This window comes from Astyanax mexicanus, chromosome 21 (genome assembly GCF_023375975.1).
Source record: "Astyanax mexicanus isolate ESR-SI-001 chromosome 21, AstMex3_surface, whole genome shotgun sequence".
Classification (NCBI taxonomy): Eukaryota; Metazoa; Chordata; class Actinopteri; order Characiformes; family Acestrorhamphidae; genus Astyanax; species Astyanax mexicanus.
This window is the reverse complement of record NC_064428.1, coordinates 9,051,647-9,070,186: the sequence shown is the minus strand read 5'-3', so window position 1 is coordinate 9,070,186 and position 18,540 is coordinate 9,051,647. Positions and strand designations below refer to the sequence as shown.

The 18,540-nt window shown below is 36.8% G+C and overlaps 1 protein-coding gene across 1 annotated transcript; it reads right to left on the bottom strand.

The window, feature by feature from the left end:
• Positions 1 to 2,599: 2,599 nt before the first annotated feature.
• LOC103023352 (GDP-L-fucose synthase) lies at positions 2,600 to 18,127 on the bottom strand. The gene is made up of 10 exons (XM_049470107.1): positions 18,030 to 18,127; positions 12,719 to 12,867; positions 11,752 to 11,866; positions 11,535 to 11,663; positions 10,938 to 11,011; positions 9,698 to 9,831; positions 8,198 to 8,329; positions 7,165 to 7,244; positions 5,657 to 5,756; positions 2,600 to 3,313 (listed from the first exon to the last, which is right to left on the bottom strand). Exons 2-10 carry the CDS (start codon positions 12,865 to 12,867, stop codon positions 3,258 to 3,260), a joined length of 969 nt encoding a protein of 322 aa, XP_049326064.1. The 5' UTR covers positions 18,030 to 18,127; the 3' UTR covers positions 2,600 to 3,257.
• Positions 18,128 to 18,540: the final 413 nt, after the last annotated feature.

Genomic DNA, 18,540 nt, shown 5'->3' with positions numbered 1-18,540 from the left:
CTGTAGGAATTAACCAACACAAGGCTGCAGCTCATGGCTATATTTTAAAGAAATGGTTGACTGCATGTTCAAATAATTCAGATATTTACATACAATTAATATCACATTTTTCTAAAAGATGCAAAGTTCTTGTTATCTTATCAAGAGGTCCCAAACCTGAAAGTGATCAAATTTACTATCCTGCAATGTATTAAACAAATGGATAAATGATGAACCAAACAGAATTTGGAACAAAGTGGTTTACATTAACTAAAAAACCAGGGGACAATACTCACTCCTTTAACTGGCACTCACCCCCTGTTTGAACTCACTCCTGTTACTGGAACTCGTTCCTGTTACTACAACTCACTCCTGTTACTTGAGCACATTCTAGTGATTTTCCCAAAAATTGTATTTTAAAAATGAAGTAATAAGATTTAAGAATTAATTTAGGTAACAGGAATGAGTGTTGAGATTGAGTTTCTTAGTCACAATAAGATCAAATATACAGAAAAACTAATGAGGGAACTTAATGGTCTTCTCATGATCTTAAGAAGAAGCAGCTGATGTCACTTCCTGTTGTAGATGTGACTGGTAGATGTTCCAGATGTTTCAGATGGGGTAATGTGTTACGGTAACAGGAATGAGTAAAAACCAAAGGACGCAACTAAAATGTGTATTTTAACTTAAATATTATAAATATATTATCTAAAAAATATATGTATTTGTATATGTATTTTAAATCATACCAATAACTTGCATTTGACAGATAACAAATGCTATTTTTGAGTGTTCTAAGTAACTTTTATTAATTAATTTAATTATGTATCTTACTTTTGCAATTAGGTAAATGTATAATAAACTATGCCTAATAATAAGTTGTATATTAATGTTTTCTGTACACATTTATAAGTCATTTTTTGGGGGACAGAAATGGCAGTGATTTAATGGAATATGCCAGTTACTGACCCACATATTTATAACAAGAAACACTATGTAAACCCACAGTCTGTATCAGAGAGAGTCGGCACCAGTAGCTGCTACTATGGTTAGCTAGTTTTTCTTTGCTTGTTTAATAAATGTGACTTCGTCAAGTAATACAATATTGGCCCTCAGAGAACGCCTCTTAGCCAATCATATTGTGTGGTCAGAACTTATTTAAGGTAAAAGAAAATTAAATAAAAATTAAATAGAAATTTTATAGATTGCCATATATCAGATTTTGCGAGTTTGGGACATGCCATCAGTTAGTGATTATTAAGAGAGGTAGAGAATTAATATTTTAGAGTTCAGGTGCTCCTGCTTGTGGTAGGAATCCATGCCCCCTCTCTGATATGTGGAATCAGGAATGAGAGATAACAGAGATAAAGAGAGAAGATGAGATGGTGGAGAGTTGTAAAGACTTGTCATGAACATGTAAGCAAGGTGTTGGGAATTATATAAATGATGTTAGATTAGAAAGCAGGGCTCCAGACATGTTCTGCTCTCAAAAATGGAATCTTCTTTGATAAAGATTTCTACATTTTTACACAACATTGCATCATAACATCAGCATTAAAATGTGCAACACATGTTAAACACAGATTATTATAACAGTGGCGATTGCTCTAAGACTGCAAGGGAAGCTCAGCTTCCCCTAAAATGTAAAAAAATAAGTGATTAAATATATACTGTTGTGTGTACATGTCACTGATTAAATATGCACTACACCGCGCTGAACTTAGTTCAGAATCAGCTTCTTATCACTGGTAACGCCGCAGCTTTCCTCTCACTCATTCCCGCAGCTTCACAGCGCTGCTTTAAACAGTGCACAGACTTCAATAGCGGAGCAAAGCGCGCAGCGAAACGAGACGAGTCATTGGATAAATGCTGGGCTTTGTCCCGCCCATCGGACGCTCAGCGTCTCTGGGGGTCTATGGAGCAGTGGGCTGGCCTCGGCCGGCCCGGACGCTCAGCTTCTGCATGATGATTGGATGATCTGTCTGAGGCGGAGTCCCTTTTGATTGACAGCGAAATGAGCGAATCAGCAATCTTTTAGTGTAAAAATCCGTGTTTTTCAGCTGTCTGAAAAAACAGGTATTTTCAGCTGTTCTGGTATGATAAAGTGAGCTGGCTGACTGGAAGTGCTGTAACAAATAAAATGTACTGATGACCATTTCTCTTGATGAAACTATCTCAGGACATAAATGAACAGGGGCAAGTATTAAGTATTGTGTTATCATTAAAAATAATTAAAATAATTTAAATTAATAAAGGGATTATTACAGGAAATTAAAACTGTCCAAAAAGGAACTAAATTTACCTGCATTTTTTCCAACTTTTTTTGCGTTTTTTTTTTTTTGCGTAATGTTTTTTTTACTCAGCATTTTATGTTTATTCATGTCATAGTGTCTTTTTTATGTAATTGGTCAATGTAAAGAATGGGTACCTTTTTGTTGTGTAGTGAAAACTTGAGAATAATGCATTCTGTTTACAAAAAAAAAAAATCTCAGGGAGAGTAGAATTTACTTATAAATAAACTACATATGTTAAGATGTAGAAATTGAGCTTCCCCTCCTTGAAAGACCAGCATCCGCCACTGTATTATGATTATACTCTATGATAAAAACGGCTCAGGGACTTTTTTTGTTTGCCCATCAAACATTTATTTAATTACATAGATATTTTAGATAAATAGTCACACATCTTCCAATCAGATGTAGATCATTAATACAAGAATACATAGAGCATATACGTTTGACTGTAAATCAAAAAGACACAGACCAACAGACTCTGCAACAGAGGGGTTTTATTGTGCTGATTTTGTTGCCATAACTTAACCTTAACCTAAAACGTTGAGTCGTGTTGGAAGGTCAGACGTTTTGACGTGAATTGTTTCTCTCCATCAATAAAAGTAGAGATGGATATATCCTCTCAATCACTTGATTATGAAACATGGGATCATAAAAAAGGCACTTCAAGTAAAAATCACATCAGAACACACATCACAGCTCCCCACCCATAACACCCATCAAACCCAACACATTCATTCCCACAATTCCCTGTAAACCTTAGATACTACTGTTTGGTACTGGAGAAGGTCCTGCAGATGTTGTAGTGCAAAAATCATACATTCAGTCCTGCTGGTTGAGCAGATCAATCTGCTGTAAATCTGTTGTAGATCTGAGTGTTCACGGCTTTATTCACAGTATCTAGCTGGTGATTCTGAGGTTCTGTAGTGCAGGAAGTGCTGTGTTTCTCTCCACAGCAGGGGGGGGGGGGGAGGGGTGGCAGGACTCTCATTTCCGGGCGTTGTCGTAATTGGCTGCAAACCAATCACACGTCTCCTTGACGGCTGAAGAAAGAGAGCAGAAATTAATCTACTTCTGTGGATCTGCATCCAAAAATATATATCACATTAATGTCAAAAGTCAACATTTTGCGTGTGTAAATTAACTTAAATGTGAAACTTACAAACAAAAAAAGGGAATTGTGTGCACGCTGAACAGAATATCGCTCTAGAGCAGGGGTCACTAATAGGCGGAACCCTCGCTCGCAGTCGCGCCCCCCCCACTCCCAAAACAACCCTACCTCAAAACTAAGGCAGCCCCCAGGGGACAAAAAGCATTGGTAACTTCCCCCATCAGTTTTACCCACAATATCATAAAGTCTGATACAGTAATAATATTAAATAAAATAAACTGCTGTTTTTTTTTTGTTTTTTTTTTAAAGCTGATATTTTGGCAGCTGATAAGTTCAGCAAACATTTCTCCATATATTGTACGATTTATCATTCATGTAATTATCACGACAGGCAAGCGCAAATCTAATATAAATAAAATCAAATAGAATAAATATAACATTTTTAAATAAAGTTAACATACAGATTCACATTAATAGACTCGATAAGTTCAGGGTGTTTATGTTTATTTTATGATAGGTTGATAATGTAATTATTGTGACAGGTCTATTTAAAACAATACATATTGTTGAAATATACTAGTATGTGTAATTTGTTTTGTCTTTCAGTTGTTGATGACATAAAACACTGACAGAACTACTGTAGGCTTCTTCAGTATACAGTACTGAATTATAACACAAGTTAAAACAAGTTAAACATGGCGACGTTCCGGACCTCAACCTGGCGTATTTTTCTCTAACTGGACCGAACTGAATTCTAATTAAATACCCCTGCTCTAGAGCTTCATTTTTCTCCTTTCGGAAGTTTTTTTTCCCTCTCTAATTCACCTCACGCACTATGAGAATTACCGGTGGCTGCTGTTTTTGCTCGAGTGAATTTTTTACGTTTGAGTGTAGAAAGGGGTAATTTGAACAGTTTGGGGGCGGGGTCAGGGTCACCTCCCTCAGGGAATGCTATTGGATGATATCTCCAGGGTTTGTAAGGGACTGCCTAACTCCAAGAGCCGGAGGAGAGCGAAAAAAGAAGAACAGCAGGAGAGTTAGCTAGCTGGCTATGCTAACATCTAATCAACCCGCTCTCCGGCTCTGTTAGCCTGGGTTCAGCACCTGGAGCGATCGGCTCTCGATGTGACGCCATAGATATTACTTTTTCCATTTTTAAAAAGAAATACACCCATTATCTAAAAATAGATGCACTGACAGGAATAAAACTTGGTGGGTAGTCGTGTCAGACTGTCATGGCGTGACTAGTCCTGCTGCATCTCCAGACTTATTTCTGAATATAGAACATTTGTGTGGGATGCTGCTATTGGAAACTCTTAAATCAACACTCCTACACCTCTAGAGTAAAATCAGCAGGAACTGTGTGAGAATATTAGAGCTGGGATAGATTACTGCAGGACACCATTAGGAACCTCTATAACTTGTAGATTGTTTCATTACACATGTACTACACAAGCATTACGCACTACTTCTTTAAGATCAAGCATTGCAAGTCCGCTTGATGTATCTAAAAGTAATAAGAAGGAAAGAAGGAGAATTTAGTTTTTTGTGCACCAAATTGTCTCATTGTCTATTCGGAAGACCCATTTGCGCCCAAGCTTTAACTTCCTGGCTGGTGTCTTGAGATGTTTCTTCAGTATTGCCACATAATATTCTTACTTTATGATGCCACCTCTTCTGTAGCAAAACAACCCCACAACATAATGCTGCCACCCCCGTGTTTCACAGTTGGAGTGGAATTATAAGGCCTACGAGCTTCTCCCTTTTTCCTTCACAAAGTCTTTTTGTTTTTTTTTTCTCGGGTGGATATGCACATTTCACACAATAACAGACTGTTTGTACAGAAGAATAAGGCTAATTCAGGCATATGAAAATTGCACCCAAGGACGAACCAGACTTGTTCAAATCCACAATTCTGTTTCTGACATCTAGGCTGATTTCTTTAGACTTCTTTAGGCTGTCCCAAATTGTTTAAAGGCATAGTAATCTTATTGTATATAAACTAATGTAATAGAAATGCCTTAAAACATTATTTCTCATTATTCTGCCATTTGGCAATTGACCTAAAACAAGAGTTTTTTTCTGATTTCATGTCAAACAGTGAGAAAAACATGCATTTTCAAATGGTTCAGATTTCAGTCACCAAAAATGCCATTTATGTTCGGATTTAATATTTTTACAACCCAACCCTAAACCACCCCTTTAGATTTGTGGTAATTTTGAAAGTAGGCGTGTTTTATGCATGTGTGTATCTGTATATATTGATGATATTTACCTTGTTTGAAAGGAGTAAAGGTGAAGTCTGGACGGTAGCTGCGGAGTTTGGCATTGCTGGCTGTTTTCTTCAGCTGACCGTCAGATTTGCTCGTATCGTACTGAACACAGGAGGTCAAGGCAAAAATCTAATTTCCACTTAAGTTTACATATAAATCAGTTGGATGACAATCTTTTCACCTTTTTCACACTTCCAGGTTGTCCCCTGGACACTACAATTCCCAGAATGCTCAGCTATTTGACATTAGTAACACACATAGACTGTGTATAGCTGGACAGAGCTCAAAAGAGAAGCCAGCACAGGTCGGGCGCCCCCTGCTGTTCGGTTTCAGAAAGCTGTGTAACCACACCCATCCCCATAGGTTTCAATGGCAAAACAGACAACTTTCAATCACGTTTTTTTCTAATATACTGTAATTCTACCTCCATTATTTAAATGCAACAGCTAGTGTAACCTCTGCTTATATTGTTAAAATTTTATATCCACACATAATTCATTTTTTAAAACGTTTTTCAGCTCTATTCAAAAAGGTGTGGTTATTGTAAAAGGGCTGGTTATGGGCGGGACCAATAACAGACCGTCAGTTCTGCTCTGCAGCCTGTGACCTTGAGGCAGCCCTCAGGGGCGGGGTTATTCAAATGAGTAGGCTGTCAACACAGTCTTTCTCCCTCCTCTATTCTCTACTGCGCAGACTCGGGTGTCAGGATCGCCAACATGGCGGAAGATTTGGCTTCATTTTTATTGAATGAATGGAAACGGTGACACAGCGTCCATCTTTTTTTACAGTCTCTGGTAACACATGATACATTCCAGCTTGTTCACCTAAGAAGCCAATGCTTACGACTTTGAAGCTCGTTACTAGAGCTGTGTATTGGCAAGAAATTGTCAAAAAACTGATACAGTCAGAAAACTGATACAGTATTGCAAAATAAAATATTGTCATGTGATGGGATACAACATGCTGTATACAGCCATGTTGGTGAATGCTTTTGGCTGGAAACAATGGAAACACCCTGGGATAATGTTTTTTCTGTTTTTCTTTTGGCCAACAGAGATTGAGTAGTTACTACAAATAAAACTAACTAACTAAGAACAAAGTAAAAAGCATTATTATTATTATTATTATTATTGTTATTGTTATTGTTATTATTATTATTATTATTATTATTATTATTATTATTATTATTATTATTATTATCCAGTAGAAATATCAGTGGCATGTATCTACCTTTCACAAAATCTGGATAGAAGTAAACCAAAAAAAAAAACAAACAAAAAAACAGCTCACACATGCATATAGGCATGTGTAGTAAATGTAAGTACTAAGAACTGTGATATGAGGAGGTGGGGAAACTGTGGAGAAGAGAAAACGGAGGCTAAACAGACTCTAAGGACGTTTCAGTGACACGCTCCATGCCAGGGTCGCTACATATATATATATATATATATAATTCTGTCACATATATAATTCTGTTAATATGTGAGTGTGGCTATTAACAAAAGGATACAATCACAGGTCCTTTGAACTCGAAGGCTTCGACTATCGCATCCACAACATCCTTCACAGTGATCTCTTCATCCTCTCCAACTGAAACACAGTAAGAAAGAGTGGGTAAGAAAAATAAAACACTGAGAATATAAAATTGTCTGCTACTGCCCTCTATGGGTGGTTCAGAGGAAAGTAAGATCTTGGAAAACACTGCACTGACTTTAGACTTGATAATAAAACACAGTGGATCAACACCAGCAGATGATGGACATGTCTCTCTAAACCATCACTGATTGGTGGAAACTTCACACTAGACCTCGAGCAGTTTGGACTGTGTGTCTCTCCACTCTTCCTCCAGACTCTGCTCCCTTGATTTACAAATGAAATGTAAAATTTACTGATGATCACTGATGGTTTGGAGAGTCATGTCTGTCATCTGCTGGTGTTGATCCACTGTGTTTTATTATCAAGTCTAAAGTCAGTGCAGTTTTTGTTTTTTCCCACAAAATCTTACAGCACTTCATGCTTCCCTCTGCTACTGACAACTTTTATAGAGATGCAGATTTCATTTTCCAGCAGGACTTGGCACACTGTCCACACTGCCAAAAGTATTAATTGGTCTTATTTAATATTCAAATTTTCTGAGACACTGATTTTTGAGTTTTTATTGGCTGTTAGCCATAATAATCATAAACAATAAAATAAATAAACGCTTAAAACAGATCACTCTGTGTGTAATACATCTATATAATATATGAGTTTTACATTTTGAACTGAATTACTGAAATTATTGAACTTTTCAATGATATTCAAATTTTTTGAGATGCATCTGTATTATGTTTGTGTTAGCATACTCATTTCTTTACTGTGATACTTGTAAAATGCTTATTGACTGCAGCTTATTGTAATGTGAGCAGTTACTAAAGTTATTGTGTTTTTGCTACAGTTTTACAAGTGAACTATTAAAGCATTAAATGATTAAATAGCTTTCATTTAGCCTAATGATAAATGACAGCGTTTAGTATCAGAAATGGGAATGAAACAGTTTTTACCTGACAGTATTATGGGGTCCACCTCGTTATATTCTCTCAACACCCACAGATAGAGACGAGCCAGATCCAGAGAGTAGATGAACTGCCGGAGTCCAATACCAGAGCCCCAGACCTCCAGAGCCGTTCCGTCCCCTACCACACACAACACACACACACATAGCACACACACATAGCACACACAACACACACATTTAGTCAAGTTTAAATGAGAACAAGAGCGGCTGGTTTTAAACATACTACTTCATGTACTGTATGTAACCCCATATTTTAAATATGCTTACGGTAAATTTATGAGTATTACAACTGTATCACTTTTATACACCAGGTGTATTAGAAATGTACTAAGAAGTCATCTATTTACATTAGAGTACAAGTATGCTTCTTGTTTCTGTCTTTTGTAAGTAGCACACTTCTAGTAAAAATATATTTTAATATATTGTGCTACAATTTTTAGCGTATTACAACTTTACATTTTTTTATTTGACATTTAAATGTGCTATTTAACACAGTATCCTATAATTTACTTATATTTTCCTCATTATAATCACAGAGCATTGAAATACATTTTAACTGTTATATTAATGTAATACCTTAATGTATTTAAAAAAAAAATGACCAATGTAGTAATTTTATCTACTTTCTAAAAAGTTACATGATATATTTAAGTGAACTACTGTAACAGTTGTTTTTAACACACTTTGCTAAAAATGTTTAATTTTTATAATATATTTAGAAATAAGTATTTTAGAAGTATATTTAATTACACTAAACTAGAAGTGTACTTCGTTGTACTCTAACTCTGTCTGAAGCTTGTAGAGCTTGTAGTCTAACTGGGCATATTTAAACTGACCAATTAAACCCATCAATAAATCATTTAAATCCAGATTAGTGATATTAGAGCTCTTGACATTAATGCTGCAATGAATGCAATCAATGAATTCATGCAGCAAGCAGGGTTTACTTAGGCCTTGTGAAATACTATTCTCTCTCTCTCTCTCTCTCTCTCTCTCTCTCTCTATATATATATATATATATATATATATATATATATATATATATTACTACCCAGTAGACTCACTCTCTCAGCACATAACTGACATTAATATTTTTCTTCCTTTGCCAACAAATGACACTAAAGTGGACGTGCACAACTTATTATTTTCAAATTGTAATAGCTGAAGGATTGGAACAGAACTTCTCCAAAATATCTGGCAGGATTATGATATTAGAATGCCATTTTAGGCTTATTGACACAATCCTTGGTAGCCCCACCTGACATCTTACAGGACTTAAAGAATCTAATGCTTACATTAGTCTTAATGCCAGATACCACAGCTACCACCTTCAGAAGTCTGGTGGAGTCCATTTCTCAAATGTTGAGAGATGCTGTGGCGGCATGAAGGGGACCGACTCAATATCAATCACGTACTAATGTTATGGCTGATTGGTGTGTGTATGTACCAAAACCATTACAGTGGTACAGTGTGTATGACTTCTTACTCTTTGCTACGTAGGCCTTGTGAACCAGTGCAGGCAGAACGTGGGCGTCCTCTATACTGTAGTTGTCGTGTGGACCAAAGATGTTTGTGGGGATGATGGCGGTGTAGCGTCGGCCGTGCTGCTGAAACAAAGCCCTGTGTGAACAAACACCAAACTGTCAGATCTCAAAACCTTAAACACATTAAATATTAACATTAAAGGTATTTTTCTGCTAAAATCCTTTTTTTTTTGTTCTTTGTGAAATACTATAGGTCTCTCTGAGTTGTATATGCATGCTACGTATAAGACTCTTCTTCCACCTTCATTGTCTGCAGCAGCTAGTAAAAGAAAATGTTCAGAAAAACGGGTCGATCAGGAAAAGCACTGTGTCTACATCAACCCGTGAATTAGTATTCATGGCCCCGCCCATCTTGGCTTGTGACGACCCAAAGGCTGTGCTGAACCCGGGCTCCATCAGAGTCGACACTGTCAGCTTACAGCTCTGTTCACACCAGCTAGTTAACATTAGCAATGTTGTATAAGTAACTATAGGTTTAAATTGGATCTCCGGTTGATTCTGCATTTTACAGAGACCATAAATATTTACTAGGGAAGCACAGTTTGACAAGGCAGCACAACTCGACAGAACACCGGTCAAAGCAATCGGATTTTATGATATAGAGCGAACTCTGGGTCTTTGACGTGGTGAAACTGCCCAAGCACCGCATCAACAAGTCTGAGGTAAGAGTTTAGTAGCATTAGCTTAGCTTTAAGCATTAAGCAAAGTTTAAGGGTCAACTTTACACTAGCACTCAGTGCTATACATATATAAATAAGGCTGTATCTCTGAAAACATTTTGTCCTTTTAAAGAGTTTTAGAGCTGTAAAATTTACTGTGGGGGTGAAGGAAGATAGGTGGTCTCTGCTGCAGTGCTGTTAGCCAATCAGAGGAGATATGTTTTGCATGTATGAATATTCATGAACAAGAGCCTAAATACTGTCTTTCTTCAGAGACCTCTAACTCAGTGATCTAAATCAGGGCTAAATAGAAACACCAGAGCACTTTTTGTTACACCAAAAACGGCTCATATGGCATTTATTCATACTAGAGACACAACTAGACATTTTAAAATGATAAAAATTGATGGAATTCATGTACTTTAGCAGCTCAAACTATTATAACGTAAAGACCATTGTTCACAATCGGCATCTGTAAGAATTTGACAGCAGTGAATCAGGCAGCTCAGATGTTGAAAAGAACCTGTTGTGAACATCGACCATCCGTTTGGCGTAGGCATATCCAGAGTTAGACGTGTGAGGAGGACCGTTATGGATCTGCAACAGAACAATAAAAGAGTATTATCATTTATTATACATTCTACTACCAGATCAGGAGAATTTCTCACTATCTTTCATAAACTCCTGAAGACAGAACTCTTCAAAGAGCACTTACTCTCCTAACACCTCTAACTAACTACCTTCTACTACCAGATCAGGAGAATCTCTCAGTATCTTTAATAAACTCCTGAAGACAGAGCTCTTCAAAGAGCACTTACTCTCCTAACACCTCTAACACACTAACTACTTCTAACCTCATTTTGTTCTTCCCCTCCTTCACTCCTCTATCCCATTATTTCCATTTGACCTCCTTTAAGCCCTGTCTAAAGATGTTTTACCTTTAACTTCTATTACTTTTGTTCTTCACTATTGTAAGTCGCTTTGGACAAAAGCGTCTGCCAAATGTAATGTAATGTAATGTAATACATTATGTATCATGTTATTTATCTTTCAGTATATCTGAGTCTTTGTTTCCTAAACTCAGTGAAGTCAGTATGAGGGGGTCTTTGTGTGTTTTTACCATGGTCTCGTCTATAGGGTAGGTGGTTTTATCTGGGAAGATGCACGTCGACAGGCAGGAGACCACCTTCACCACGTTGAACTCGTGAGCTGTGTGCAGGATGTTGTCGTTGATGGCCATGTTCTTTCTCTGGAAAGAGAATAAAAGCGATGTTCATGTTTACAGACTGTAACTATCTTTCGTTTCTACATGCATGTGCTTGATGTGCAGGAATTACCCAGAAGTCCAGGTTCTTTCTCAAGTGCAGGAAGAGGCCTCCCACCATGGCCGCGAGGTGAATGACGTGTGTTGGACGATGTTTCTCAAAGATCGCCCACGTCTCAGCAGCATTTCTAAAACCAGAACAACTAGACTTAATCACACAACCAGAAAAAAACATTTAACTGCAAAATAGGAACATACTGCAGCAAATGAATCCTTTCATTGTCCCAAAAATCGACATATGATGTATGAATTGTACCATTCAGGTATTAAAGAGCCGTAAAGCCTGAATTAGAGCGTTATGCAGGAGTTTCAGTAAAGTTTCTCCAGCGCTAAGGCTGTGTGCAGCAATATTAGCATTAACCGCTAACCGCAGCGCTAGCTCCTTTGCCGTTCAGAGGCGAATATATTGGACTGTAGTCTGCGTGTTTGTCGTATTAAAACAAGCTATGTGGGATGAACTGCTAGCTGATAGTGCTGATAGGGTTACCCAAACACTCAGGGGCATTTATGTCCCGCATGCACTGCGGTTAGCGGCTAATGCTAATACTAATGCGGCTGCATCCAGCCTTAGTGCTGGAGAAACTTCACTGAAAACTCACCCTTAGACAAAAAATTGGAAATCTAAGCTTACTGTAAATAAACTGAAACACTTTACTCACCCAAATAAACAGTTTTAGAAGAAAAATCTGTGTAGATTAACATCCAGTACTCGTTTAGCTTTGAAAGAAAGTGTTTTTTTTTAAGAATTACAGTTTTGTTTACTTAGGCGTTTCCCCAGCTTTAGCTTGTTTAACACATTGTGATGCCATTGTTTGGCATCACTCAAAGGTCATGAAGATAACACACTGTCAACATGGGCACGGCATCGTTTACAGCTTCTAAAACCTGGCCTTACACCTGGCTGTTACTCATTAACTTCTCTCGTCCCAAGTCCAACCCATATAAAGCCACCAGGAATTGGCAGTAAGAGAGGAACTCACGTTAGATCAGCGTCTTTAGAGGAGAGGAAGATCCATTCTTCTCCTTCTCTCGCTCCTCCTTCCTCCTTCACCACTCGCTCTATCGCTTTCCCCACCAGACCGCTGCCCCCCGTCACCAGCACACGCATTGGCCCAGTCTTCCCCTCCATCTGACAGGAAGAAGAAAAGAGAAAAAGCTGCTTTTATAGACTGCTGTTAGCGACTGAAATCAATAATATAAAGCCATTATTTAAAGCTAAGTCTAAGCTAAGGAGAACTCTGGTGTAAAATGGACTTTTGTTGTAGTAAAACATGATAAAAAGTCCTTGTTCCTTTGATGAATAGCACACCTCCGCTCCCCCACAGCATTCTGAGATCCACAAATTTTAACAGTTAGTAGCTCCACACCTCCTTGCTATAATCCGGAGATGCTAGCTTTAGCTCCAAGTGCCGCCATCACTGAACTGAAAATAACATAGACATATATATACATAGATTCCACACAGCCTGCCTTCTGGCGCTGGCTGCTAAGCTATGCAGAGTCTATGCATATATATATATGTCTATGGTATTATCAGTACAGTGATGGCGGCGCTCAGAGCTGAAGCTAGTAGCGTTATAGGATGTAAACAGCGTTTTTTAATAAGCTTCTTCTGCATTTTTTAAGTTCTTAATGCCTCGTTTTAAATGTCAGGGCTCTCCTGATTCTAGTAAGGAGGTGTGGAGCTACTTTGAGCTGGATAACGGTGTAAAAGTGATTTATCAGGGTAAATTATGCCCTGTCCCATAGGAAAGAAAAATTAAAAAGGAGATTTCCTTAATGTCTCTGTTGTTTCTCCTAGACAGATATGAGATTAGAAGGAAACCCAAGAGAGATTTTACCTTAAATCTCCTGCGGCTCAGATGTTTCTCCTGAGACAAAGACTTCCATAATCTCACATGCATCTCCTCCTGAGTTTTACTACAGATCTCAATACAGTCTTACATTGTGCTCAGGTTTGATAAAAAAATAACAGTAATAGTTTACTAAATACAGAAAAGCTTAAATAAAAGTAGACCATGAAAAGAAGAAGCTTCCGAAATGAAGAGACTATACCTAAACAACGCAGAACATGAATTACACAATTTAGCATAAAAAATCTGATTTCAGAAAATCTCATGTCTCATTTTTGTCTAAATTTATTTCTCCTACGCAATTTTAGGAGAAACATCTGTGACAAAGTTGAAATCTAAATGAGACAAGGGAGAATCACAAATATGTCTCCTGAGACATCATAGAGCAACACTTAAGCAATAAAATTTTCCTCTGGGGTGTCACCCAGTCTGAAGGGTGTTTGGACAAACTGTTAAAATTTCTGGATCTCGGAAAGCTGAGGAAGAACGGAGGTGTGCTTTTTATCAAAGTTAGGTCCTTTTAATCATGTTTTACTACAACAAAAGTCCATTTTACACCAGAGTTCTCTTTTAAGAAGAAGAAAAGGTGTAATTAGTCATGATTAATAACAGAATCCTGTTTTTTTATCAATTTACAGCACTAGTAATAACACTGTGTGTGTAAATGCTGAATATATATATATATATATATATATATTTTTTTTTTTTTATATATGTTGCCTTTTAAAAAGTGGACGTTTCTGAATGACCCAAATTGTGGAATGATCAACATAGTAAAACTAATAGAAAATATGATGCAATACAAAATACCAATACAGTACCAATGCAGATTCAATACAGAATACCACTGTTATCACAATTTAGATTTTTTTAACACTATCCTGAAATTACCATAAACAATAGATTATGTCACACCCCTGACACACAGAGTCGTTTGGTTGAGTAACTGAAATGAAAGACAGATTGTCAGCATGTCCTGTCAGGTAAGCCCTCAGGGCTGCTGCCACCTGTCAGTCCTGCAGCACCTGTATGACCAGGTGTATAACACAAGGACAGGTTGAATGAGCAGGATTTGAATGTGGTGAGTTTTTTTTGCAAACGAGTTAGAATGTATTTTAACACAGCTTATGCAAACACTATAACTTCTAAAGAAAATAACTGTGTATTTGGCAGGAACTTGGTGATATTGTGTGTTATCACGATACACATGTTATGATTCAAAAATGTTTAAAGCACATTTTGAAGAAAAAAAATGTATACTCTAAAAACATAGTTTCTTTAAATCTGACAGTAAAAGAAAATTTTGCTTTTATTCAATCAGAACAATGAGATCTAACAGCAGACTACAACATTGCCCTCTAGTAGGCGGGGTTTAAACACAACCCCAAATGAGCCACTTCTGACACCAATCTTTACATCTAAACTTATAATATTAATACATACATACTGTGGTTTTAAAATCAATACACTATTGCAAAATAAAATATCACAATATAATACAATATGATACCCATATTTTCTTAAGCCCCTACTACAAATGGGCTTCATAACACATTCATAAGCACTACATAATACATTCATAAAGTAACACTTTATATTAATATGTATGAACAGCTTGCAGGAGTATTCACAACATGACAATCGTAATTTAATTACATAAATGAGACTTAAATTAGTGAAAATCTATTTTTCATTTAAATTTATTTAATGATCAGGGTGCATGAGGAAAAAAATTACCTGAACTGCTACAATTTACACTTTATTTAAAGCGAACCCAAAAATGACACAAAAAGTCATATAAACAATGCAAATAAAGTCTCCAATATTAAAATAAACTGTTATTTATATACATTTCTTTAATTTTTTCCAATTTTCTCCCAATTTATCTGGCCCACTCAGCTGTATATCCCCATCCCCAGTGATGCAACAAGACTAGCACACGCCTCATCCAATACATGTGAAGTCAGACTCCGCCTCTTTTTGAACTGCTACTGATGCAGCTACTGCTACTGATGTAGCATCACAGCGCTAACGCTCGGAGGAAAGTGCAGCAACTCGGTTCTGATACATCAGCTCACAGACGCCTTGTGCTGATCCACATGAGGGGAAATGAGGGGAAAGAGCGCCATCTACTGTACCCACCCAGAGAGAGCAAAGCCAACTGTGCTCTCTCAGGGCTCCGGCAGCCGATGACAAGCTGTATTGCAGGGATTCAAACCCCAATCTCCCAAAGATAATGGCAGCACTTTAGACCACTGAACCACTCGGACCCTCCCGAATAAATGTCATTTTAATCCAAATTTGATATAAATCACCTATGCATATTATGTCAGAACAGTTTCTGTTTTAGTTTCTGTCTGTGAGTAAGTGAGTTCTGACATGAACAATCCACAAACTATTTTTAAGTATCGCTTTAGGAATGCATTATTCAGAATAGTATAAATAGTAAAAGATAGTACTGGTGTAAACAAGTCATAAATATGTAAGTATTGCTTTATTAGTGTATTATTTAGTGCTTATAAATAGTACAGCATAGTACTGGTGTAAATTATCCATAAATTATTCATCAATATTGCTTTAGGAATGCATTATTCAGTGCTTATGAATAGTACAGGATATTACTGATATAAATAATTTATAAATATTCAAGTACTGTTATGAAAATGTAAATTATTCAGTGATTATGAACATTACAGTTTACTACTGATGTAAATGGTCAAGTACTGCTTTATAAATGCAATATTCCATAATAATGCAAGGTACCTTTCCTCAATGTGGGGATAACTGTGTGCTTTAGAGAAATATATCTAACACCATTTCACTCCAATTAAACAATTATTAGTTTGGGTTATACAGTGATATACAGCAAAAAACACCAGCAACAACTAATACTTATACTAAGGGTGTTTTCACACCTGTATTTGGTTTCTATGGTCCGGATTAGTTGATGAGTGTTTATTTGAAGTGTTTTCTCCCTCTGTTTGGTTTGGTTTCACACAGGCACAAACCTAATCGCACCATAATGTGCACCAATAAACCACGCAAGCATTTCGGCTCCTCTGATTGGTCAGAACTGTCTGGTGCCGGAACAATACAGTAAACATAGTGAGAAGTTTCTGTGTTTCAGCGCATATATCTGTGCAGTGTGAAGCTGCTTTAAAACAGAACGCTGAAACACTGTGCTTTTAAACACAGTGTTTTCAATAGGACTTACAGCACAGATGTTCAGAGTCGTGCAGCTGCGAGCAGTGAACGCTGCACTGACCACGTGTGTAAACTGCATGGAGCAGCAGAGACAGCATTTGTTTATAGCTGCGGTAATTAGCGTTATCTGGCTAATATATATCTGATTAACTGACTTATCAGCAGTTTAGCTCAAATTAAAGGAGTATATTTGAGAGCTGGGTTGGATCGAGACCAGATCACGAGTGTGATTACTGTTTTCACAATTGCTCAATCGAGCCTCACTAAGGGTGTTGTAACCAAATCAAATAGGATTTCACTAGGAAATCCCCAGGTGTAGTCCAAAACAAGGCTTGATCTCTTTTTGGAAAACTGCTTCATATACTTATATGTTTTTTTTACTGTATTATCTACACTTTTTTCTGCATCAATGTTAAAAAGAACTGTAAACCTTACATAGTTATAATGTAATAGTGGTCTCTGGAGCCTCTGGAAATCTAAAAACTCTTTAACTCACTGTTAAAGTCTGACATCCCTTCACATTTTTCACAATTACACCAACCTAAAACAATCCCTTCCCAAAGCTTTTATTCAGCACAAACTCAGCTACAACAATATGAAAGCAGTAACAGTGTAATTAATCTTTTTTTTATAATAAATCTCCTTTAAATCTTTGCAAACATTGCCAAAACCTACTTACTCAAAGGTGCTGTTTGTACACTGTATGTCTGGATTAGAGGAAACTATTTGCCTTACCATGTAAATAATATTTACTTAAACTTCAGTTGATTTAAGTCATATTTCTTCAAGTTATTGTTCCTAAATTACAGGCCTCCGACATTAGATACGATTTTTTTGTATATAATTTGTATAACTTTTGTTGCAGTTCAGAAGTAAAGTCTATATTTTAAAATGTTAAGGGAATGTTAAAAGAACGCTGAATGTAGTTGACTGAACCACAACTTAAATCTAGTTATATTTAATAAAGAAACATTAGAGAAAATACTAAAGGACACGCCAGTCGACGGTGCCAAGAGCCAATGGAAAATTCACTGAAACAGAACTCAGAGATCAAATTTGAATGTATAAAGTGACCACACATGATCTCCTTACTCAAAGTAGTTGAGTACTGTTTGAAAATATCCAGTTTTACATAAAAACATGTAACAGTTTGGGTTTACAGTGAAGGTTTAACAAATGTAATCCTAAAATTCCCCTAATAACGGCAGGTTTAGATAGAGAAAGGTGTATTTACCTTGCTGTAACAGTTGTCTCTGCTGCACTGAAACCGGGAAGTGTTTCTGCAGTAGTTTCCCTGTTATATTGCCTAACACTCCAGGGCGTGTCCTCACCGGTAGGCTGAACCTTATCACTCCACCTTTCCTCAGTCTGCTAGGTAACAGCAGAGCCTGGAGCTCACAGTCTAAGCTACACTGAAAAAAAATGATGAGTAAAATTTACTTAAAACAAGTTTCGCAACTCTGCATTTACTTTATTCAAGTAAATTTAATTTAATGTAAATTAATTAACTTCAACTCTGTTTCAATACTTAAATGTTACATAAATAAGTGAACTGAACTTCAGTCAAATGCAAATGCAGAAAGTTGCGACACTTTTTAAATGTAAATTTTACGCATTATTTTTTTCAGTGTGCAGGTGAACCAGGATCAGCCAATATCTGCACTGATGTCCTACATCCAATATGGTACTTAAAATCAAACATAGTACATATCTGAATCTACTAATTCTAAATAACATATTTTAAT